The 26,433-nt window shown below is 33.9% G+C and overlaps 1 protein-coding gene across 3 annotated transcripts in view; it reads right to left on the bottom strand.

Moving 5' to 3' along the window:
• Positions 1 to 26,084, bottom strand: part of LOC137399779 (acid-sensing ion channel 2-like) — a 31,131-nt gene extending 5,047 nt beyond the window's left edge. Inside the window, exons 1-8 of one of the 3 annotated variants that reach the window (XM_068086001.1) lie at positions 25,901 to 26,084; positions 13,228 to 13,363; positions 10,602 to 10,802; positions 6,922 to 7,107; positions 6,253 to 6,431; positions 5,460 to 5,661; positions 4,650 to 4,794; positions 310 to 401 (exon numbers count right to left, since the gene is read on the bottom strand). In XM_068086001.1, the coding sequence (XP_067942102.1) occupies positions 310 to 401; positions 4,650 to 4,794; positions 5,460 to 5,661; positions 6,253 to 6,431; positions 6,922 to 7,107; positions 10,602 to 10,802; positions 13,228 to 13,333 (1,111 nt within the window). In that variant the 5' untranslated portion in view covers positions 13,334 to 13,363; positions 25,901 to 26,084. The remainder of the gene's footprint in view (positions 1 to 309; positions 402 to 4,649; positions 4,795 to 5,459; positions 5,662 to 6,252; positions 6,432 to 6,921; positions 7,108 to 10,601; positions 10,803 to 13,227; positions 13,364 to 25,900) is intronic. The other 2 variants (XM_068086002.1, XM_068086003.1) reach the window with 2 other exon arrangements.
• Positions 26,085 to 26,433: the final 349 nt, after the last annotated feature.

Genomic DNA, 26,433 nt, shown 5'->3' with positions numbered 1-26,433 from the left:
TACTAATAATCATTGGTTATGTTGTCACGACTCATTAATATTCAGTTACTATGCAACCACAGTTGATTTTGCAAAAAGCGGTCCACGACAGTTGATCGTAAAATTCGCATAAAATCGTGAAGGGCAGTGAAAGGGTTAACGGCCATTGATGATGCTTTGACCTTTGGTAGGCTGACAATTAAACAGCACAATATGCACAACTGGCTGTTAAAACTGTTGCATGATTTCCGGAAAAGCTTAAGAGGTTGAGATGAGCTTTCAGAAACTTTATGGGTCTAATCAGTTAGGCAAATATTGTATAATACTCACTTATTATCGAATTGAATGTGTACGCAGGCACTTGGGTCACAGTTTCAAATGACAGCGAATCAAAATAGATGTTGAGGACAATGATGTTGTCCCTAAAAATACAAATACATAAATTATTACTATTCTTGCATTTTTTACAATGCGAAGCGCAATAATAAACTTCGAATTAACAATAATAATTTGAAACCACAGCAAAGATAAATTAGGTAAGCAACTTCAATTGAGTTTACATGCTTTTTTTCCTAACTAGAAATTCCCATACAGGCCACGATCAAAGTGATGATGGAAAAAAGAAAGGGTACTGCCGGTTGGCAAAAGTAATATTAGCAGTCAAATGGCACTGCAGCGTAATAGGAGAACTGCAATGGTAGCTGCAATAGTAGCTGTAATGTACTGGGTGTTATTATGTACAACAAACAGCATTAATGAAAGGAAAAGATTATATGTTTATATCTCTCCCCTGCAATAGGAGAAATGCAATATTAGAAGTAAGATTGCAAGCTGCAGTGTAATATACACAGTTTGAAAGTTGGTTGTGCTAAATATAGAATGGTTTTGACAGCGGTCTGTAACAGAAATCAAGCATTAGCATTCACGTGTGTCTGCAAGTTTTCTGCAAACTAGAGCAAAATACAGAAATGTTCTTGTCATAAAGGGGCATTGTAGATCAGCCTAGTTTGTACATAAGATGTAAAGAAATTTGGCAAATGTTCTAGATAATTTAATGAAACCTTCGGTAATTGGACAGAAAAACAAAGGCTGATAATCTGTGTACCACATTTTCGTACCTGTAAATCGGTCTACGCCTCAAATGGTCTATGTTTATTACAGAAACCTTCGGCAATTGGACAATGCCATAGACTGGTGAAATGTGCACGTTTTCATCGTGAAATTCGCACGACTTTATGGTTCTACTACCTATCGCACGGCTTTATGGGCGTTTTGTTGGCTGGCCTTAATTTTGATTAGCAAGGCTTGTCAGGTTTGAATGGCGATTTTAGGCCAAATTATTTTTTCTAATTATGTATAATCCGATCAGATGTTAAAGTTTTAGGATATTTTCGACACATTCCTCAGACTTGGTAACATATTTAAATAAGTGTATAGGTGTTTTGTATCACTATTATATTTAAACGACTCGACAGAAAAATGGTTAAATTTTTTGGTGGGATTTCGGTACAAGGGTTTGGGTATGGCTGTCGGTGGATACTTTTCGGGAGTTGTGTGCACATATGCATTTATCACGAAGCTCCCAAACACTTGCTTCGCTTGTGTTTGGTCATGGGAATATTTTAGTAATATAAGTTATTACAGATTGACTGTTATTAAATTCAGGGTACAAGCTTCATAAAATCCAGCAACTGTATAAATTGACGAGAACCTCTTAGACAGTATTAGCTTTCTGGATTCACTGTTGGGTGAAGCAAAGGGCAAGCTAAAAAAGCAAGTTTGCTGAAAAAAATTTAAACATTTAAACACAGGTTAACAGGAGTTGACTTCATTTTGAAATAACATTTGAGCAACTAGCTAGCTACTTTTGAAATAGTGGTTGTACACGCGCAGAGCTGTTAACACAGGTATTACACAGCTCTCACATAAACATGCTTATGTATAATCATCTCTAAGATATAGCAGCAAAAAAGAGTTTTTATATCAAGTAAAAGCACTATATATAGCGCCTGTATTACCAGTACATAAGATTTTTAAGCAGGTTGTATGGTAGCACAACTCTAATAAAGTGATCATGCAGGTTCAGTACAAATAAAATCTAACTATCCTTTTCTGAAACAACTCAGGTATCCAATAAATCTCCATTTCATTGAGCAAGTTCTGGTTAAATGACAATATTGGTAGATAGGTATCATAGTACAAACAATTTTAGATAATATAATTCCTACACCGACAGATTAGAAACAGAAGATAAGGTCAGATGAGGAAATATTCTGGTCAGCTTAAATGTTGACTTGCAACAAAATTTACACTACAGTTATTTAGTATCAAAATGTTCACCATGTCTTACTCTGCTGTGTTGTAGGTTCAAAATATGTGGAAATGTGATTACAGGCTCTTGAAAGCTAAAAAACGAACAGTTAGTCACAGCCATAATGAAACTGCCGTAGATTAGAATCTCTTTCCAAAACGGCTCATATGGGACGTAACTGAACAAGATAGCTTCTCTTTACACTTTCATGCAGCCTCATTCGTCGAAATATTTTCCCAAATAAACTTCACGCATTCAAAAAACCACTCCTATTGTCTTTACGGGTCTAATTCATTATCATTATAATGCAGTCACTTTGACCACTGATATTTCAAAACCTAGCATAAAAATTAGTTTAATTTTTTATTCTTAGTTCGAAGGGGGTGCATCTTATCCTCTGATAAACATGAGGGGCCTGTTGGTCACATGTGATAGTCGAAAACTGTTGCATAAATTGTTCGCGCCATTTGGCAGAGAGTGTGAGTCAAATGATCAGATTATGACTAGATGATTGGACCAAGCTGAAACGAAACTGTAAAGTAGCGAGCTTCTATATTTGATAAGGGCTTTGAACCCGAAGTGTTTGTCATAAACTAGTGCTACAATAAGTTTTATATCGAGCTTTTTATTGGCCTTTCAATTCACGTGATAACATCAGGTGACAAGACAATAAATAAATTTCATGACTACGTCAGAGAAATAGAGACTCCAATCTACGGCGGCTTTTTATTTTTGAGCTTTTAAGAGCTTGTAATCACATTTCCACATATTTGGCCACCACAACACAACAGAGTAAGACATGGTGAATCTTTTGCTACCAAATAACCGTGAAGTAAATTTTGTTGCAAGTCAACCTTTAAACATTTGTAAGTGTTGACAGAAAGCTAACTTATTGACCAATGAGTAATTCTTTCTTTATGTAGTTCCATTCTAGATATGCATACTCATGAAAATGTTACAAATATCAAATGATACAGTCTGTTCCTTTTGCCAAAATTTGCGAAAATTTCTAGAACACGATGATGAGCTAGTTTCAGTGGCAGGAAGCCAAAAATCGTTTTTGTTAATGCTAATAAACCCCTCCAGCGAATGCATGCATTTAATGGAATTAATAATTTATGCTTTAGGACAAGTGTTTGTAGATTTTCTAATTATAAATAATAAATTAGAACCTTGTAATCCGACAAATAGAATGTACAACGGTGATGACATAAACATCACTTGTCTGTGTACATAGAAACATTCTCACATTGTTTTGGTACCCAGAAAAATTCTACAAGCAGTGCAGCTTCTTGGTTCAACCGCTAATAACAATGAATGCAAACGCACGCTAAAGGCTATCAGTTTTTATGACAAAAATAATAAGTGAAAATTTCTTAAAAAATAGTCTGGAGTTTTTACTCCTATCCTGTCTAACATATTACCATGATGGACAAAAATATATACATGTATAGTTATGTAGTACGTGTTACAACAATATTTCAAAAGAAAAAATAAACCATCAAAAACTTCATCATTACCACCATGATAGACAAAGTACATGCATATATCATGTACTAAAAATATTAAAAAAGAAAGAAAAATATGTAACCACTAACAAAAGTAAAATTAAAACATCGTGCAGAATTTTGTGCAAAGAGTTCCAAGCTGTTGTATCATGTTGAGGATTTTGGTGGGAACATTTCTGATCTGATCCCTAATTATGAATAATAGATTTTTTTATGCAAGCTAGTAAATTAAGTAGTGCTAGAAAATAAATCAAAAATATGAGAAACGACTGTTTGTAAAAATACAACAAACAGTACCGAAATTTTTGTTGCAATCCCTGATTTGGTGATTTCATTATTAGAGTACGTAAGTCAAACTGGGAGCCACAACTATTCTGTGAATTTGTGACAGTCGAACCTGACTAATGTATTGTAGTTTAGCTCATGATCTAATGAAGTGGCATCACGGAGCCTGTTATAAGCTTGTACTCCATACTAACTGGCAGGCTGCATTCAAATAGGCTTTTCACACAAAAAATTTATAAAAATAAATTTGGTTGCAAATTTTGGTTGCAAATTTTGGCTGCAAGTATGCTGCCAGCAGAGTGTATTCGATCTTATTGAATTTTTTAGAAGAATTTTAGCAGATGACCAAAAATAATGATAGAAATAGCAGAACTGCAGTAAAAAATAATTTTTCTGCTAAAAATGGCTAATAAAAAATTGTGAAAGTAATGTAGCAATTTATATAATAGTTACATGCATAAACTAAAAACAACTTATTGGAGCTGTGAACATGTTTGTGTGTTAAAAAGAATGGCTTGGCAGACACATTCATCTTGAAGCTGTAATGTCTCTCTATGGCAACTCACGTGTTCAACTCAGGAGGTATGGGATGATCTTTCCTCAATTTGTCTATGGTAGTTTCTCGAATCTCAAGTAGAGACATGGCATACGGGTACTGAACCGCGTGACATGGATTCTGGCAAAGGCAGTCATTGGATTGTTCTATGCTTGCTGAAAAATACAGTAACGAACAAAACTTCACAGATTAAAAAAGCTACCGTATAGTTCAAAAAATTACAAAGAGGACTTGAACATCAGGTCGTAGGAATTAGGGATTTTCAGTTAATTGTAATTAGAAAACTGTGATTTGCTTTTTAGCAAGCTGGTTGACTTTCATATTATCTTTAATAATATGCACGCTAGTGTTATTAAGAAGAGTAGCATGCCCTTGGCGTTACCAAATTTTTTGATAAGTAAAAAAGATTCTACTCAAATACAAAATTAAGTTTACAAACTCCCCGCTAGCAAGCTTTTATTGCACAAATTTGCATTGTGCAACGACGTTGCGCAAACATTTGATTAAAATAATCTGGAATGAGATAACACAATTTTTTTTGCACGGATTGCAGCTCTGGAGTATTTTGTAAGAACAGTAGCCTGTATAACATGACAATAAAGTTACCAAACCACTAACCTCTATCAAACTAAAAAAAATTCTTCAATACCATTTTGTATATTTTTACTCAAAATCAGAGCTCTTATTTTTTTTTGAACGCTGAATTATAATATGAACTTAAGTATTATTCTTGTCTCTGATGCATACAAGTCTCAAGTGCTAAGGCTACGGTAAGTTAACGTTCTGAAGCAGTAACATTGTGACTTAAAGTGGTTGTCACCTAGCATTTCCTCAGCACATTCAAACTGGTGTGGGGTACACAATGGGTGATCACCAGGACTTTCAACCAATCTGCAATTACATTTCTCATAAATTCGCTCAGTTTCACATTCGATCCGACAGCCTGGAACTGTGTAGTTCTGAAAGTATTGAGTAGGGTGGTCCTGCTCACATACTCCGTAAGGTAATGGCAGGGCAGTTATCTAAAACAATAATCGGAAAATAGGCCATCGGCATACCTTAAATCAGCCTATTGAAGTGGGTATAAAACATCCCTGTTTCATCGAGACAGACCTTGAGTCCTTACCAAAGGTTTTTTAATTCTTTGACACTTGTTCAATTTTTAACTGATTTTAATTTTCTGAAAATTTAAACTTTATAGCCAAAAACTACCACTCCCTCCAGTAGAATTATTTTGTAAAAAACATTCATCACTGAGCACCAGACAAAATGATCTCTTTCAAAATATTCTACAACATAAAACAAACAACAGCTTGTTTTAGTCTAAACAACAAAAAATTATTTCATCAAACTTGTAAATTGAAAAATATTTTCCTAATTTTTGCATAAAACCATTCTAGCGCTCAAAAAGCATCTGTCAGAGAATAATTGGTCTTTTTTTAAGCACGCTGAAACTTGCAGCTTAACCTCCTTCATAGGTGAACACTTGATTGCTATTCAACAAGATGATCGTAGACTTGTTAATTTTTAGAATATGACAGTTTCACATAGGAAAGTTCAGCATGTAAAGTAACACTTACTTTTGCTTGTAACGAAGGACATCACTTGCTTACCTCTTTTTGTTTGAGAGTGACCAAGTAATGAAATCCAGGAGCAAACCCAAAGCCAAGTTCTTTTAGGAACGGAGGTTCATGCTGAGCATGAGGAAGAAATTTGATTCCAAGGTCATCGGTGTTTTTTGTCTCTATATATTCAATCTCTTCATCATAAAGAACTAGGTAAAGTCCATTGCCTAAAATATTTTCTTGTTGTAACAAAATCTTAGAGCACAATAATTTTAAAATATGTTTTTGGAAAAACTAAATTGGTTTGATTATTTAAAACATAAATAAACATAGCTAACTATCACACCCAATTAGTGACAGTCTGCAGAAAATTGGTTTTTGAATGATTTAGCATTTTTCTATTTGCTTATGTAAGTTAATGATAATTAACCGAATTAAAAAATTATCTCATGTTTGATGTTCCGAACGGGCTGTAGAATATACAAGTTCAGAGAGTTGTGAAATGCTGTTGGTGACCATGAACAGACAAATTGCAGATTTCGCCTGACACCTTCCTTTAGCGTTATCATATCACATGTCACATACATTTGTTCCATTAAAAGCAAACCATTAAAAACTTGAAAGGATAAAACAATATAATTATTTGGTAAAAGTTACACACAAAAAATTCAAGAACTTGTGAAAGACAAGTTTTTGAAGAAGAAAAGGTATAGCTACCTGAACCAGCCTTCTGAAGCTGATGATCTGCAAATTTGTTGAAGGTGTAACACTTGCCGTAGTGAGTGTATTCAACAACCCAAGAAGATGTATTGCATTTCTGAGACTTCCAGCTGCACATCTGAACCAAATCCTCTAAACGGTGGCCGGTTCGTGCATAGAAGTCTGCCAAATCAAAGTCATCTTCTGGAACATAAGATATAATACGATGTACAACAGACGGTCTTTGCAAACAATGTCATAGGGCAGGCAGGTTTGTAGCTACATCTGGTCACATAAGTGTAGTTATATCTTGGTTATATCTTAGTTATATCTTAGAAAATGAACATATTTAGCCTAACTCAGGTCTGAAGCTGTTAGTATTGCTTCAGTCATGCATATAGATCAGAGTTCAAAATTTAATTCAGAGATGGTGCAAAGTAATATTTTAGCACAATATTGCCACAATACATGCCAAATGAAGCTCATAGGCCAGTTTGGTGTGACTATTACGTTCGTGTTGCGTTTGATGTACTTTTCAAGACAGTGATTTTCAGCCAGAGTGCCATGAGATGATGTCCGGTATTCTGCGGTGAATTATTCTGCGGTGTTCACATTTTGGGTCATTGAACACAGAGAATAAGTATTAGAACAATTTTACTTTGGCAAAAGAAGAAGGCTGACTATCGCGGTTAGTTAGAGCATCAGTTTGCTAAGAAGAATGTCAGGAATTCAGGCCTTAGACCAAATTATGTTTTTCTCGGATTCGGAAAATTATTCTGAGCCGTTAGAAGGTGGCCAATAACTTGGTGTTTCTTTTTACCAATCCTGCTTTGTAGACATGAACTGTGAGATTGTTGGAGAGACAGTAATTAGTGTGCATTTTTAAATATCTTTGTTCTCTATATCATATTCTTGGGCCACATTTACAGCAAATCTGGAGGAGCCCCCAACGTAGGTCTTTGCACATACATGACAGTAAAGAGAAGAAACTAGGGTAGCTCATTAGTGCTTATGTGTGTGAGTTGGTTTTTGTAGCAACCAATTACAAACTGTGGCTTTTAACATCTGACCGGTTAGCTACCCTTGTTCTAGCATATCTAAAGCAGGTCATGGTTCCCATTCAGGCACTTGTTAAATCTATTGCGAAATACCTTCTCTTTTTGCTCAGATAGTTAAAAATTATTGTCTTTAAACATCAAAGTTGGATATAAATGGCAAATAAAAATAAATGAAGTATTTAAGTAAAATAGAAAATGCAGCTTAGATAATTACGCATGAATCGAATGTGAACAACACTAGCCCTGTTGACATGCCCAACACTTGTCTATAGATACAAATCTCCCTGTCTGTCTGTCCTCTGTCTAACTATAGCGATAACAGCCTTACAGGCATAAAATCTGCCTTGCGCTAGATTTGAAGTCGGAACCTCCAGGGCTGCAGCCCGACGACCTAACCCAATACACCACGCAGTCCTTGCCTTACCATGGAATAATAGGACACACACTTCTGCATGGCTCGCAAAAGTACTAGCGCCTTCAAGTTCATGATTGTGTTATAGATCATTACGCCTAATGTCACAAGCTAACTTCAGATGTAGGACACGACTCTTATTATAGTAAGTGCCTAACTTTACCAAATTAAGTTACTCAAATCCATAGTATGGTTATTTTATTACTCGAGCAACGCCTGACATTCATCTAGTGTTGAATAAATAGAAAGAAAAGCAATACAAAGAATCACTATCAGAGTAGCATTATGTAAATTAGGTCATTGCTTTCCTGGTTAGAACAAAAAAGCTCTACATTAATTCTTTAGAAATATCGTATATTGCTTAAGAAGCGGATGAACAATAATAAAATTGTTGTTGCGGACACATGGCAGGAAAAATTTTATCACAACACACCATGTAAAGTATGGAACATGCCACAATATACTTAAACCATAACTGCCACGAACAGCTTTCATTGTTTATTCATAGTAAATCAAACATGCCGATTCCGATTTTGTAGTCAAAATCAAGAATGGTGCACTAACTTTCAAAGTCATTTTTGTTTTTGAAGGCTTTTTTACAGTGACTCAGTGTCGGTGTTGCAAACGACACTATCGACACAACAAGCCTCGCCCATAAATATGTGACGTAGCCTAGCTTTTAGGGAAGGTAGTTGGGGATGTTTAGTCCAATCCAGAATTATAGAGATGGGTGCCTTAAAACCCAAGCTACTCTAAATTCAGCCTTAAAAATATTTTCAGTTTTTTCCTGAAAAGTAAATTAGCTTTTTCATATTGCTTGTAGTTTGTCTTTTATCTCAATTTAGCGTTGTTATCACGCTTTTTTGAGCTCATTTTTCTCGGCCTTCAGCCTACTAAAACATCCTGTAGCAAACTACAAGCATTGTTAAATAGCTTATCTACCTTTCATTAAAGACTGATATTATTTTGATGGCTGAATTGAGAGAATAATGGGTTTTAAGACACCTGTCTCTATAATTCTAGATTGGACTAAAGACCCCCAACTTCCGTCCCTAAAAAGCTAGGCTACTTCACATATTTATGGGTGAGGCTTGTGTCGATTGTGTCGTTTGCGACACTGAAATTGAACGGCTGTAAAAAAAGTCTTCAAAAACAAAAATGACTTTGAAAGTTAGTGGATCAATCTTTAATTTGAGTACAAAATCGGAATCAGCGTGTCTGATTTACCATCAACAAACAATGAAAACCTTTTGTTGCAGTTATGGTTTAACACCTAAGAGTACTTATACTTTTTATAACCAAGCAACAAAGATATTCTTAAGCATGTGCCATTACAAAAGGCATTGCAATACCAGTACAAAATAAATAATCTAATTTAATGGAATCATAGAATAATATAGGCTCAAGTTACTGTGACATATTTTTTGTAAGACTGAAAACGCAAGTGCTATTTAATTGAATCTGAATTATTATTAAAAGTCTGGTCTTACCAACTACTAAGTTTTAAAGGTTTGTAAAAAATAAAAAAATTGATTCGCTAAACTTCAGTTATTTGTGGCTTCGAGAATAACTTTAAACTTCACAAAGTAGAAAAACATATTTGATAATGTGAAATTTTAACAGAATGATGCCAATTGATTTTCTTAATCCTCAATGAAATAGGTTTGTCTTTGTTGGAGAAAGCTATTTGAATAACATAAAATTGGATGAGATTAAACTTGTTTGTAAATGACACCTGTTGAGAGGAGTACTTCTGACAAATTCAGAAGTACAACAGAGATTTCAATTAAAATAGGTCATAATGCTATTTCAGCACTCTGAAACCCGCATTATGTCTTAAATATTAATACATACTAGTTTCAGAGCTTCAAGATGCGCGCTTACATTCTCATTCAATTTAAAGTGTAATGACATTTTTATTAGATGCCAAATGCAAAAATTTTAATTCAAGGTACAAAAAAATTCAGCAAAACTTTTTCAATATTTTTTCTAAGCATCGAAAAACTTTTTTATTGGCCATACAGTTTCACATGTTACAGCAGCGACTTTGTTTAGTTGGATACGAGATGTACTGTGGTTGATTGTACTTTTCATTCCAAAATGCTACAGACAATACCATATACAAACTATCTTTTTCAATCATATGAGTAAGAGCCAACACACAACACAAAAACTCCTATGAGAATGGTAGAAAAAGACCTCTCAGAATTGTTAAAGATGAGTTTCACCTGTGATAGAATTGTGCACAGCTTCCCAGTCTGTCATTAAAAATGTTTCGTTGTACCAGTCCTCAGGATAGAGCTCAGGATGTAGGAGGTTGTGGTGATCATCAGTAAAACCAAGCTGGGCACCCATAATAGCAATATCTTTTATTGTCATGGCCGAACGTCGATGCCGATTTACGTTACAGATTGTGATGGCAGGAAACTCTATTTAATAAACAACACTGATTTTTTAAAGCGACTATTAAAATGGTGCTTCAATATATTGAAAATTGAACCAATATATATTATGTATCTATTGAAAAATACTTGATGACTTTTCTGCATTAACCTTTGAAACAGGATTTTAGAAAAGACCTTTGACAAATGAAGCCCTTAACTTTTAAAGATGTTAATCGATGTTAGTATATCAAACTTGTGTGCTGTAAATTCTGTGAAGCATATTCTTATTAGTTTGTTTTAATGAAAAAAATAATTAGATGTATCTATATAAAAAATATACAGAAAATTACCCGTGAAGTATATTATAATTAGATGTAAACGCCCTTGCTCTGACATGGCTCCAGTAGAGGTTTGTACAATATGGTTGCATATGATCTTTCTGGCTGGAGGAGAATAATTTTAAGTAATGAATTATATGGATATCTTAAGGCAAGGTAACCTAGTGAATGTCCTCCTGCTGTCAGCATTGATAAGCTTGCGCTCAAGGCTTTGATAGACTGCTTATAAATAGGAATTGATTAGAAATCCAAATGATGCATGTCAGAATACAGTGATTAAGTTGACACAAAGAGCTATGACCTTTACCTGCATTACTATCCAGGAAGGCAACAGAGATATTATGTTATAATGCTGTGATATCTAAAGTGTTTGTGACACCTTAATATCTTTTGTTTGTGGCAAGCAGAGAAACTATTATGACACTAATGGAAATAACCTTTTTTGACAGCGGTTAGGCTCTCTACAAGTCGATATTAGTACACGACTGTTTTTTCATCCCCGATAGTGTTTCTTATTCACAAGTTAACCTTAATCTTGTCGGGCGTCTCTACATCAATTATTGGGACATCTAAAAGGGAAAAGCCTTTTTCAATGTGCTGAAAATTTCCCCTGCTGCATATAATAATGCAAAGAAAAATGTGTAAATATTTCAAGATTAAAGTGAAAATAACATTTGCCTACTCCTAGCAATGCCAATGACTTGGCAAATAGGCTAAGATAAACTGCTTAAAATTAAAACTTCATTGAAAACCAAATTGTGTGTGTCAGCTTATGCGAGATTTGTTGGAATCATAGAGAATGACCTTTGACTAGCATTAAAACATAATCAGAATTATTGATCATAAAACACTGATATGTAAAGCATTTGTGAGGACAAATTGTCAATTCAATTTAGAACGTTGAGTAGACAAATGTCATGAAACTAAAAGACAAATGAGCTATCTAAAACACTGTAAAATTCAACATTAAAACGTAGCAGTTATGCATAGCTATCAGCTATAGCTTCTATCTGAGCAAATTGCTTTTATAGTACAATACTCCTATGATCTGTTTCCACCATGAAAATCTTTGAAAACTTTTGGAAACAACCACTTGCTTTCTAAAGGAAAGTTGATATCTGGCTGTTTAATTAGAGTCTTTGGAATTAGATATCGGGTTAAAAGTTAATATAAATAAGTTGGAAGGACATAATTTTTCAGGACAGACAGGGATCACAGTCTGAACCATAGTTATTGTATTTGTATTGACGTATTATGAACGAACATAACGTTTTTTCATAACAAACTTTTTAGTCCTTGCCAAACACATAATTTTCTATCTGAAATGAAAGATATTCGGTTAAACCTAACAATCTAGACTGTGTCCCAGTGTCTAGACTAATTATGCCTAACTATGTAACTAGTCTAACTATGTAAATAGTCTAACTATGTAACTAGTCTAATTATGCAACTAGTCTAACTATGTAACTAGTCTAACTATGTAACTAGTCTAACTATGTAACTAGTCTAACTATGTAACTAGTCTAACTATGTAACTAGTCTAACTATGTAACTAGTCTAACTATGTAACTAGTCTAACTATGTAACTAGTCTAATTATGTAACTAGTCTAACTATGTAACTAGTCTAACTATATGACTAGTCTAACTATGTAACTAGTCTAACTATGTAACTAGTCTAATTATGTAACTAGTCTAACTATGTAACTAGTCTAACTATGTAACTAGTCTAACTATGTAACTAGTCTAATTATGTAACTAGTCTAACTATGTAACTAGTCTAACTATGTAACTAGTCTAACTATGTAACTAGTCTAACTATGTAACTAGTTTAACTATGTAACTGGTCTATGTAACTAGTCTATGTAACTAGTCTATGTGGTAAATTCAGCAAACAATGCTTGTCCAAAGACTGAATTGCCTAACGGTTTTACATTTGAGTGCAAGTGCAAAACCTGAAAACCAAACAACATTGACGTTATTGTAAACATATCCCTCGGCCTTCCGAGACATTCCATATTGAAAGTGAATATGTTCTTTTAGTAAAACAGCAGGACACAGTCTAGCAAAGTTCAAGGGATACAGGAATGCCTTTTTACTCACGTTAAAAATAAAAGAAAGTCAGAAGTCTTACCAAGTTGATGGACAAAGTTAACATCATATTTGGTAGCATGATCTCGCTCTAAGAAATAGATGATCTGTCTTCTTGCTGTGACTATGAGCATGGCGAGAGAACCCATGAGTAGAAGAAACCAAATAACCCGCCGCGCCTGTATGAAATACATGAAATCTATGTGGATGAATTTTTGCATTACGAATTCCTACTACTTATTATCAGAGTATTTTTATATAATGGAGATAATGTCTCTAGTCAATAGTTGGGCAGAAAATCCAAATTTCAAACAGCTGTCTGCGTAACATGTTACTATATTGTCCGAGTATATTTTTAGTTTTGTTTATTTGCATGATCTATAATGTTACTACCAGTTTTCAACCACGGATAAGATTTAGTAGATAAAATGGCTTACTGTTTATGATAAAGATAAAATTACACATAATTGTTAATGAAAAAGAAAAAAAAAGTAGCTGCGATATATTGAAATTCTAAATGAATGATTAATTTGCCAGCAATATAGGTCGTGTCACAAATTTAACGGAAAACATTACAGGATAATACATTATTATTTTTTAAATGATCTTGAACAGCCTCCACGCAAAATAAATTATTTAATTATTAAACCAAATTTCATTGATTTAAAAAAGTGAATTGATAGAGCGTCATCGCAATAACTATATGAAACAATCGGCAATATTCGAGTAACAAAAAAGGAAAAACAGAAAAAAATTAGTAGGTGAAATTTTGAAAAAAACAACAATGAAATGAAAAGCTTGCCCAAGTTCAGCAAATCTACTCTACAACATTTTTTAATATACTAGTTGAAAATTTAACTTATCAAGCATGCATCAATACTATTTTTAAACTTTCAAAACTACCGAAAATAATTAAGGTCTCTCGAGCAATATTGATACAAAATAACAACCTCATACCTTACTACCTCGTAAAAGAATTCAAATACAAAATACAACCACTAGAGCCAAAAGAATATAACTCTCTGAATGAACAAGAATTCAAGATAGCATCATGAATAGCAGTTTCACTGTCATTCTCTCACCATTCCATTTTTGACCCGAGTAACTTGTTTTATTCCATGAATATCAGTGTCTTCAGCGAAGGCATAAAAACTTGCAATCATTGTTGCTTACGAAGTGCAGAACAGCCTCAGCCAGAGAGGTCGTAAGCGAATACTCATCAGCGCTACATTCAACCTGTCAGCAGCCTTGCATAACCTCTACTGCTCAATTCCATTTAAGTCAATAATCATGAATTATTAATGCAATATACTATGATTCAAGAATGAAATTAGCTTTGTCTTTAATTAAATTTGTAAATATCAATGTCATGGTGATTTCTAAGAAACAAGTCCTTATTACATGGGGAATAATTGAAGTCAATTAGTAAATTTAAACATATTCCTACAATCAATAGCGGAGGGTTAAGGAAATATTATTATTTTTATATAGCGAGTGTATTTAAGGACTGAAAAATAGGCTGTAAAGTTATGTAAGTCTGTCCATCGACAGTAAAAAGGTTTAAGCCAACATAAACTGCCATTACTTTTCTTGTTACCTTCAAAACGTTAAAAACACTAAAATAATTTCATTATAAATATGTAGTTACATCGGTGAAGAAGCGCGCTGGCCCAGTTTGCTTTAAGAGCCTTGCATGGTGATGTTTTAATGATTTTCTTGTCAGCCATTTTGCGTTTTAAACCATACTTTATCTTCTAGAGTTTTTGGCTACTAAAGTTATATTGTTTAAGTTGCATTATAAATGAAAAAAACATAGCTGACAGTCATTCACTTCGGGAAAAAAACTAATGCCTGGAGTAATAGGGCAGTATAAAAGCTTTGTAAAGCTTTTACGTATTGAATAAGGTTATCAGCTAGATAACCACTAAGAGACTTTTCGCTAATCTGTTGTTTGAATTTCTCGTCAGATAGAGGGAATCTTACACAAATTTTCTGCTTTCAAAACTTTGCACAAGATTCCTAAACTGCATATTTCTATGAAATGTTTTGCCTTATTGAAACTATTGAGCTACAGTTATTTTAGTAAAATGTCAATTTTTGGGTAAATTACATTGCCATCGACAAAATTGGATAAAACCAAAACCAGTTAAGATAATGTATATGTAACCATCTGCTGTCTAAACTTTGACAGATATAAAATAATTAACAACATAACTTTATTTTATGAATGTTTTAATTATAGAAAATAGTATCAATGAATACATAGCTTTTAAAACAAATATTTCGTTATATAGAATTAACCGTTTTAGCACAAAAACATATGCCTAAGAAAGTGCTTAGAAAATGGGAGTAAGTACCTGTAATTCTATTTAAAATTGGCTCTATTGTAATTTAATTACATGCATAAGTGTGAACAAATTTTTTAATTTAGTTCAGTTAGAAAGATTTTAGCATAGAAAAAAGTAAGATTAAACTTTTCAATCTCACCAACACATCTCAGTTTTAGAATCGGTATCCATGCATGTCAGGTTAATTCTTACATTTAAAGAAACAACATGATTTTGACCAAAGGTTTAATGCCATAGCAAAGAAATTTGTTCAACAATGTCATATGCATTATTAATTGCGAAAAGACACATAGCTGGCAAGACTTAGTACTGTGCAAATGTATTATGTTGAAGTTTATACCTTATACAAACATAATTAACCTTCATAAAAAACATAAGAAGGTAAAGTAGTACCTGCCAACGAATGTCAAGATTGATAAAGTCACAGGTCCTAGTTATTGATTATTCTAGCTAATTACTAGTTCAAAACAGAAAAGAGGCTGTCAACGAATTTCCAGCTGTGAGCTCACTAACAGATTATTTCCTGTCTTAAAATGCATGAATGATTTCATGGCTTGTTCATAGGAATACAAAAATTGATGTACTAGGGAGAAATATGGGTGAACACAGATATAAAATAAGCAAAATTAAACAACCTTTGAGACAATGACACAAAAAAGAAATTACTGAAGAACACCAGATGCAAAAAGAGGTGATTCTGCCAAACTAGAAGTTTGTATCGCCCTGTTTGATTTTGACAAGGCATCTTACAGAATCTATTTGGTGACACAAAGACTTGAATTACAAAGCTAGTCTAAACAGTTTAAAATTGCAAAAGATAACCTACTGTAAAGGCACGGCCACACAGAACGAATTATTCATTCATTCTGACAAAAATCACAAAATGAACAGAATTGTCTGAGCTGTGCATGCACACCGAACTCGTCGACGAAACGCTTTTAATTGGCTAAGCAATTTTATATTTTAGCGAGCATGATTCTAGCAGCTTTTGCATTTAGTACAGCCCAAGACCCGTACCACGACACACATTAAAGTATCAACGCAATTCAACATAGTACACGCGATGCAACTGCTTAGATTGCACTATTGTTGATTCTCTATTGTTCGGATAGCATGGTTACAAATAGTTTCTTTTTTAATAATAATAATTTCTTTTTAGCAACAAAAGTTCAGTAGTAGAAAGAGTTGCCATCTTTGGCGCAATCAAATTAGATGCATCAGATTGTCGTAATATTTCTTTGCGTGTCGCCTTACTTGCTTCGGACTATATAAATTGCAAAAGCTGCTAGAATCGTGCACGCTAACCAAAAAGAACGCAATTTAGGCAGCTGCATCGTATGTACTACGTTGAATTGCGCTGGTAATTTTATTTTGTGCCGTTATACGTGTCCCGGACTATACTAAATGCAACGGCTGCTAGAATCGTGCTCGCTGAAAAAATGGTTTGGTAGCCAATTAAAAGCGTTTTGTCGACGAATTCGGTGTGCATGCACAGCTCAGACAATTCTGTTTATTTCGCGATTTCGGTCAGAATGAACGAATAATTCGTTACGAGTGGCTGTACCTTTATCTTTAGCTGACCAACAAGCTATGATTTGCTATTAGAGAAAAACATTAGTACATCCGAGTACTAGTACATACAGCTACTAGTACATCAGCAGCTGTTTAACAAAAGCGTGTCACAGTTGGAGTGGAAACATCTGTCTGCCAAGTCTACAAGCACCTGATATTTATGTCACATCCTTCTCATTCACAACTCAAATTGCAAACTTATCTATAGGTATTGAATATTTGTTTCCTTAACTAACTGAAAATAAAAAATGAAGTAGTTCAATGATTTTATATAAAGTTGTCTTGGAAACTGAAAATCCTCTAATGCAAATTTTCAGTTAGCATTACGAGGAACTTATATCGAATGATAGCGTAACAAAAACTGGCACTCCATATATTAAAAAAGTATTATAGTTGAGAACTTTAAATAACAGTACACACTTAGTTTTGACAGCTAACCTCTTTTGATGCATATAGCTGGAAAATAATGAGGACTTTTGATGTTAGGCTAAATAGGCAGAAATATTTTTTCTGATCAAAAATAGTTCAATACCAGTTAATATCAGACTATATATAGCTAAAGTCAAACAAACAAAAACTATGTTTAAATTTGTTAATCAAAAAAAACCTAGCATGTTGAAAGCATCATCATGCATGATGATGCTTTCAACTTGCTCATGCATTTGCTGGTGGCACAAACATTAAAGAATAAACTATGTCACACAGACTTTGTATTACTTGTTATTTAGTCTATCCGTAATCAAATTGAGCAATATTCTGGGTCAAAATAACAATGATTACCAGTTTATACAATCTACAAATCACTTCATACTGAAAGACTACATAAAGATTTGGGACGACAGTTTACATTTTAATATATATTGCATGACCTGTTCGTTTTACCAATCAAAAGATACACTATTCTCAAATTCTTCAAGTCTATTTGATCAGATTTTAGGAATCATTTGAAACATAGTTTCAAGTAGTAGCTACTTTGTATATGATGAGGCTACAAAATTCTCATTACAGACTAGTTGCAAAGAAATACTTTGTTTTGGCCAAATGGCTAGAATGAACCACGGCTCATTGTGCTTAGCAATATAAAAAAATTAACACTTTGCAAACAGTGTCAATCTTATAAAATGGCACTGACATCATTAATAATAGTTATTGATTGTAAGTAATTAACTAACACTCTACAAATCATTATAAACATAAAACTGTCAACTGATAACTAATCATCACCACAGAAAGGTTCGAAGAATACTACATAAAATAAGCACGACAGTCCCTTGTGTAGTAACGCATTGCTTAGACTGCAAAAAAGGGTTTGTACTCATGTTGCAACAAATAAATTTCAAATGTTTTTGTCAATTTTACTTTCAATTCAATACTTTACAATTCAGTTTTTACTGTAAAGGCCAAATTATATATAAACAGTAACCACAAAAATGATCTTCCATACAAGTCAGTGAGCTCAGCTTTAAAACTTTAGGATAGAACAACTCCCATTTACGAAAGCAAAGCTCTAACTTCCAAATAAAACTAGCTCAGCTTTGCTAATACTGATAAAGGATGAAAATATACATTAATTACTTCTGGATGAGTTGAGAGACCACAAAAATAAACTAATTAGTTAATAACATACGGTAATAATTGCTAATCACTTTGCAGATACTTTCAGGTTAACTCACAGCTAAATAATCAGGTTAAAATGCCTCATACATTAAAGGTGTCCTGCTGCCCTAGGTGAGCTTTCCAAATTAGTTTTTGCTACCTTAACCTACCAAGTTTTGTTTCCATTAAAGCCTTGTGAATAGAGTTATTTGAGCTCAATTATGTTCCAAAATGCCATTTTTAGCAGATATAAATCCAATATTATTTGCAATAGCTCTTTAGTAAATCATTAGTCGTAGGCAAATGGTTAGAACTGTAGCTCCGTAAAGTATTCGTACCGAGCAGCCAAAACAACAATTAGCGTATCTAATTATTATCATTAGTGTGTATTTAGTATTACATTATTAGCAATAATTTCATTTCAAAAAAGGGTTTTTCAAATTATGCCATACAAGAATTAAAACAGAAATGAAAAGAAAAAAAACAACAGTTAGTCACATTAAAAAAATAAATGGATAGAGATAGCGTTTAAAATACCTTTCTCCGCTAAAGAATTGAATATTAGGTAAAAGATCGTTAAAGCAGCTAGCAATGCTAATCAGAGATGAGAAATCAGAGTTGGCAAAAATATCGATATTTTTAAAAATATCATATCACTGATATATATCACGATATTTATTGATATTTATTGATATTTATGATATTTTTGAAACAAATGACATTTTTGGAAAAAATTTGAAGCTAGGTTGAATTTGTATGGTGTTTACATTGTGGTTGACGTATTTATAGGTCGTATGAGACCAGTCAGCAATGTTTAATACCAAACACTTGATTTATTGTAATAAAAATATTTATGAATATGAAAGTGTTCGTCAAACATTGGATTGGAAATAATGACATGAATGCAAAGTGCAAACAAAATAGTGCAACTAGTAAATACACACTATGATAGTCCAAGCATGCTTTAATGACTTACTCTATTCTAGTTTGAGTATTTGTAAACAAACACCAGCTTGCCAGCCTTCACCACACCGAGACAATTTCTCAACTTGCTGTGAACCAGTCCACATGATAAGAACATCACTCAACACTAGCAGTCAAAGTTATATCATCATATTTATAGATTTTATGCTGAGCCAGAATCCTTTGAAGCTATTCATTGAAAGATTTTTACAGAAAATGACGAGATGAGTTACTCCGTCATCTCATTGATTCAGTGTAATGTCCTTACAATTCTGTCTCTGGGTGTCTGATTGTTTAATTCAAAATCATGGATTATGAAGTTCAAAGGGGTTTCAGCAGGCTGGTCTTCCAATAAGGCAATCAAATATAACAGTTTAACATGAGATGAGATAATCAGGTTAGGGAGATAGCACTGGGATGAAGGAATACAATTTAGATATACAGTAATACTTCAACTTACGAGTGCTCCAACGTACGAGAAACTTGAGATACGAGCCAGCTTTTAAGCAAGTTTTAGCACTAACATACGAGCCATGTTTGAGATACGAGCACATGAGTCAGTTGCCAAGTATGCTGGATGTGTTTTATGAGTACAGCATCACTCTGTATTTTTTAACTGCTCAGGTTATACTTTTGTACTGTGTTTTTTGTGCGCGATTTTTAGTGCAGAATTATGTGAATTAAAAGTACCGTGTGTTGACCGAAAGTTTGCGAGTAAAATGAAAGATAATACAAAGAAAAAGTGAATGATAACAGTTGATATTAAACGAAAAATTATTGAAAAATATGCAAAAATGTGTATGCGTGATTGAGCTAGCTCAGCAATATGACAGAAATACATCCACAATTATCAAACAGAATGAATATAGTCAGGGCATTTAGTTCGCAAAAAGACTAACCATAGTTTCTAAACGGCGCAACGATCTTCACGACCGCTGATGGAGAGACTGCTCAGGCATTGGATAAAAGATAAACAATTGGCCGGTGGCAGCGTAACTGAAACGATGCTATGTGAAAAGGCCGGTGCTATCTATCAAAACTATAAAAATAGACATTCGGACAAGTTGGCTAGTGGTCGTGCATTAACCCTTTGTGACGACACCTGTGTTCGTCCTAATGGCAACATGTTGCAAGGGTGACAAAGGCCAACGTCCTTAGATAGGTTTATCTTAAAACGGCCGGCTAGTCGTGAAAGCGAAACCAAGGAAAAATTAGCTAGCCAGCGAGAAACTTCTAACTACGAACGCCGAAGAAATTTTAATTACGTAAAGTTAAAAATGAAAGTTTGATTTTAGGTTTGCTTCTAAGTCTGTCTTTTAAGACATTGATAAAATCCAAATTTATCAAAGCCAACTGTTGTAATGAAGGATAACTTATCTCCCTCCCTGGCAAATGCTATAGCGTTAGCTGCTATTGTATGTATTTAATTTTACATTTTAATTAATCACATTTCCTTGCATTACTTTTTTATTTGTTGCTTTTTGAAAGCATGTGGTAAGTTAGGACAATAACCAACATGTTCTTTCTGTTACAATATCTTGTTTTGAGTGTTTTATTTGCATTTTTTAGAGTATGGAAACCAATCAATATATATTTAATTGTTCTATATATAAATAAATTGCACCAATATGTGAGTAAATTAACATACGAGCTGAGTCTCGGAACGCATTAAGATCGTACGTCGAAGTATGACTGTATATATGAAAAACTCTTCTCAACTCAAACACTTATTAATTGGTCTAAGCAATGTCACCTCCTTGGTCTGGCTGTCTTTATTTGTCTGTGTTGGGTAAGCCTAATAGGCCCCTATGCAAGAACTTGATAATTTTAGGTATTATTTAGCCTTTTTTAGACTGTTAGCAATAGTTGTAAGGTGAAAACGGAATGATAAAATAGATGTTTTTCAAAAATATCGAGTTTTTTGATCCAAAATATCATATCTATCGGCGATATATATCGATGATATATATCAAGCGATATATATCAAACCAACCCTGAATGATATTATAAAAGTAATTGTTAGACGCTGTATGCGATTTGTCCATATTAAAGCACATAAATTACATAATTATTTTATTATATATTTCAATATATCAGAGTCTTGGCTTTCGAATGAGCCTATATTCATTACACAAAGAATAATAGAACTATGAAAAACAGAGTGTCAAAAGTATGCCCTGCAAAAAAAACACTTCGTTCAGGTTCTCAAAATGTGATGTCACAATTATTATTTAGCCTTAGGTCGCCAATCCCTTTCGCTGCCATTGAGGCTGTCCTTTTCTGTGACAATCAGTGCCGTTAAACCCAGAGAGCGCTAATAATAAACTAGGATTCTAGATAATCAACAATGCCCGCGATCATGCTAACGCCCGACCAATACAAACACATGTTCTGGGTTAATTAATTATGCTTCAATAAATGTACTGTCATTGATAAAGGTAATGAAATCACATCGATTAAATTGTGACCTGCGGTTGCGTGGCCCTAGGACTATATGTCAATAGCACTTTCGCTAGATCACGCAATGCTTGAAACTAATTAGTCTCAGCCGACCCTCAACATCACAATAAAATGAGAGGGCTAGTGCATAATATCATCGGGAAAACATAGCATGGTGCTTGGAATCCGAGTTATTTATCATAGAAATAATCTGTACATGGAGAACTAATGACTAATGACACTGATTCCTTTGTCATCTTCATTGGTTCTCTGGAGTTGTCCTATCTTCGCCTGACATTAGCTTCATTATCGTAGCTGATAAATATAAGCGGTAAGCAACAAAATAGGCGGTAAGAGCACACAACACCGCATATGAAAATTGTGACGTCAAAATTTCCAAGCCTATGCCAGTAAACATTTCTGCAGTAGAGCTCTGGGAAAATCCTATAAACACCAACCAATGTCTGTCTCACCATGGCAAACAATAGCTCATTCAAAAGCCAAGACTCTTGATGTATTGAAATATACAATAAAAAAAACTATGTAATTTATATGCTTTAAGTAAGTTGAAACAAGTTGAAAAACCTGTAAATTTCATGCAAAAAACGAAGACGCAAATCATAAAAGATCTTGAAACATTTAATGATTAACCTTTAAACCTAGTGTGACCTTTAACCTGGCGTATGACTTCATTTATTAGTTTATAATTGATCAGTGAATACCTCAGTTAGCTACAACATTTCCTTTATTAGTTGAAACAATAAAGTTCACACAATGCTAGCCAATTAGCCAAACCACACAAGTACAATCTTTTAACCACTAATTAGGATTTTTACTTTCTTTGTGTGCATGCAAGTGTAGAAACAAATTCTTTACCTTCACAATGCACATACGAGACCTTACATTTTATACACTTGAAATTAATAGCTAAGTGGAATACAAATTAAATTTTTTATAAAAAAACAAGCTTAATAGAAAGCTGCTATAAAATAAGAACCTTGCAGTTTTCCAGCCATCTTTTAAAAGTTACTTTAGGATATGCTCTTGCTCATATCTGTGATGCAGGTGATGCGATATGTGGTTGTGTTAGTCACTTTTGACAAGTATTCATATTAGGTGGGGTCGATAGTTGAGAACTTCACCTCTAATTTTTAGTTTAGCATAACGCACACAACAGGATACTCAGCTCAAAATTGATTTAAAAATTGGCCTATAAATCAAAAATTTGGAATAATTGATCAAAATGATGCTCAACTAATTTGGGTTACAAATATTTTTGAGGCTGCAACTGAACTGATCCAGTTTAAATTGATGTTTTGCTTTACTTGCTCTGCTAGCATGCTGCTTGTACTGACGTTACCATGTTAACTACACATAGGTGAAACTTGTTGTCTATAGGACACTCAGCATAGTTCAGAGCTTCCACGAACACAATAACAGGTTAGTAAGCTAATATTGCAGATGGAAAATAACTGATTTGGCAAGTTGGTGCAACAGAGCTGTAGTGCACAGCCATTGCCTAAAGTGCAACTTTTTACCTATTCATAAACAAACAAAAACGGGTGACTATTGAAAGTCGCTCAGAGCTGACATAGGAGCTGCACCCTCGGCCAATAGTGAAGTGACAGATTCTGTACGCGCCTGTTTTCTGGTTGACAGCTAAAACTAATTTTTCTAAATAGCTTGTACCGGAAAATCCTCACTGAAACACGTACTAAATTAGATCCACATAAGTATCACACTAGCCACTATCATCCAAACAGAGCTCTCAGACTGACGAATGAGCATTGAAACTCTCTCTGGTAGAAGGGCTAGTTGCTATAATTGAACATGGAACAATTCTAGAGTGAACCAATTTCACTAAGACCTGCATTTTCTCTGCACACTAATACTCTTACAGGTTGGTTCGCAGAGCACTTTTATCAGTTCTCGAACAAAAAAATTGCTCATGCATGTATTTTAAAACAAACTTCATGATTATTTTTGATTGCATTGAAATTCTAATAATTCAAATGATTTGAAAAAAATGGAACTCTCTTGCCTATCTATGTAGCTTTTTTGAAAAATTGCATTGCAGCGGCCATTTACCTTGCAATAATAGCAGAATAGCTAGAATGTTCACAAACAGGCTTTAGAGTGTTGGATAACATTGCTGGATAATAGTTTTAAGCTTCTTTAAAAAACAGTTTCTGGTAGCTTTGTCTCATAGTTTGGTTTGTGTTTTGATGCTTTGAAGTTGCTTGCATCAAATTTGACAGTGTACCAGATTTGATGAAAGCAAGGATATCTGGCTCTGTTGGACCCGCATAGTCAATCATTCAAAATGTATATGCTGCCAACGACCTCCAGTCTTAATACTGCATAACACCATACATATACGCAGATCTCCGCACGCTGCCCACTGGTAGGCCTACAAGCTGCCCTTTTATTCATTTGACCATGTTTTTTGGAAAATGATCTGCTATCAGTTTAGCCAGCCGAGACAAAGCAAAAAGCAGGTGCAGAGATGAAACCCTGTTTTTCACTAAAAATATATTTTTCTCAGACTCTTAATTTTCAATAAACTACCACTGAGATGTTGCAAAGGCAAGTCCATTTTGTGAATTGATCACTACCAGCGTTAATTAAAGCAAAGCCCAAGTAAGTGTATTGTAATGTTCCACTCCTGACTGAAGCAGACAAAAAACTAGCTGCGTGAAAACTAAAAGTCTACTGCGTTAGAGAACTAAGTAGCTTAGGAGTGATAATTATCTACATTTAACATTGCTGAAAAAAATAAAACCTTGTTAGTAGTAGCAATGTTTGAAGATTGTAAGCGTTACCAAGCATTTGTGTTCCATTTCGTGATGAACCTACTCATCAGCAAATTTGCAGTCATTTTTCTATATTTAAAAAGCTTACTTTTTGCAGTCATGAGATTCTAAAAAGTCAAGAAAGTTATGAAATAAGTTGACCTACATTCAAGGACAGATTTTTACATCAAATTGCAACACAGATTTATATTTTTTACTTGGTTCATTGAAAAAACTCATTTTCAAATCATTTTTATTTTTGTTTGCTTATTAATTGTTTAGCTATACTACAATAAAATGATCAAAAACTAATGCTGTATTTGTTGAAAGCCAAAACATACAGACTAGCTAAACTAGTCCATCGATTAGCTACTGAATTATCTCCTGGCTTTTTGCAAATGTATAATAAATTTGAAAATCCTCTCATAAATACATTTTAGCCACTTCGCTTTAAAAAAGCAATTGTGCATAACTAACAAATCAATACAACCAAGCACAATACTTTTAAGATTTGCTTGGTTGTAGCTTCAGAATATTTTAGAAGCTGATTGGGTCTACCTTAACAATGCCTGAAACATATTTATATATGCACATACTGGTTTCTCACAAAATAATTTTGCCTGCACCTCAACTACCCATGCATTAATGTATCTCAATGAAGAATGTTTAGTATCTATGAGGGAGATTAGGAATGAAGAATATTCAGTACTACAAGCAGCTTAGCACTAAAGAATATTGAGTATCAGTCTCTTAGCACTAAAATGTTCAGATTCTATCAGAAAATTCAGCAATGAGAAATGTTCAGTATCTGGCAGGGAGCATAGCAGTGAATATGATTAACTATCTATGAAGAAATTAAGCAGTGACTGATATTCAGTATTTATCTCAAAAATTAGTTATCAAAATATTTTGTTCTCATTTTCAGAATATTACAGCTGTTTCAGATTAGTGAGACATTATTTATTATTAAAGTTACGAGCCCGATAAACGACTCCAACCATCTTACCTTCCTAAATAATTGTTCATTTCGGCGGATGAAAGGAGAATAAGATGCACCCTATCAACAATTACACGATAATTGTGTCAATGAGTAAACTAAAACGAGCCACCATTAGTTTATGCAATTCTCTATAACTGTCAGCTTTCTCAAAAAATTCGAACGGCATCTTTAACTTTGTATACTTATCGGCTGACACTTTTTGCAAACTTCTACGCGCATGTTGTTACAAATGATTAAACTTGAGTTACAGAAACGACTGAAAATTGCAACATTCTACGTTCGTATTAGCGCAAGAAAGATGTCTATGAGCTGTCATTTTCTAGCTCAAAATGCGCTATGCAGAAGCGAGCTAGTATTTTACGAGGAGCCAATTATAACGCCTCGCATTCTGGTTAAATAATTCGGTATGATACACTGGATTATACCGCGTTTAAAATGGCCAAGGTCATTTATTTACATGATAATATGAGCGCCATAATTTTAAATGCTACAGAGTTATGCTCTCTTTTATAGTAACCTAGCAACATTGTACAACATTT

This window comes from Watersipora subatra, chromosome 7, assembly GCF_963576615.1.
Source record: "Watersipora subatra chromosome 7, tzWatSuba1.1, whole genome shotgun sequence".
NCBI classification, from domain to species: domain Eukaryota; kingdom Metazoa; phylum Bryozoa; class Gymnolaemata; order Cheilostomatida; family Watersiporidae; genus Watersipora; species Watersipora subatra.
Note: the sequence above shows the minus strand (reverse complement) of the source record. Positions and strands in the feature narration are given on the sequence as shown.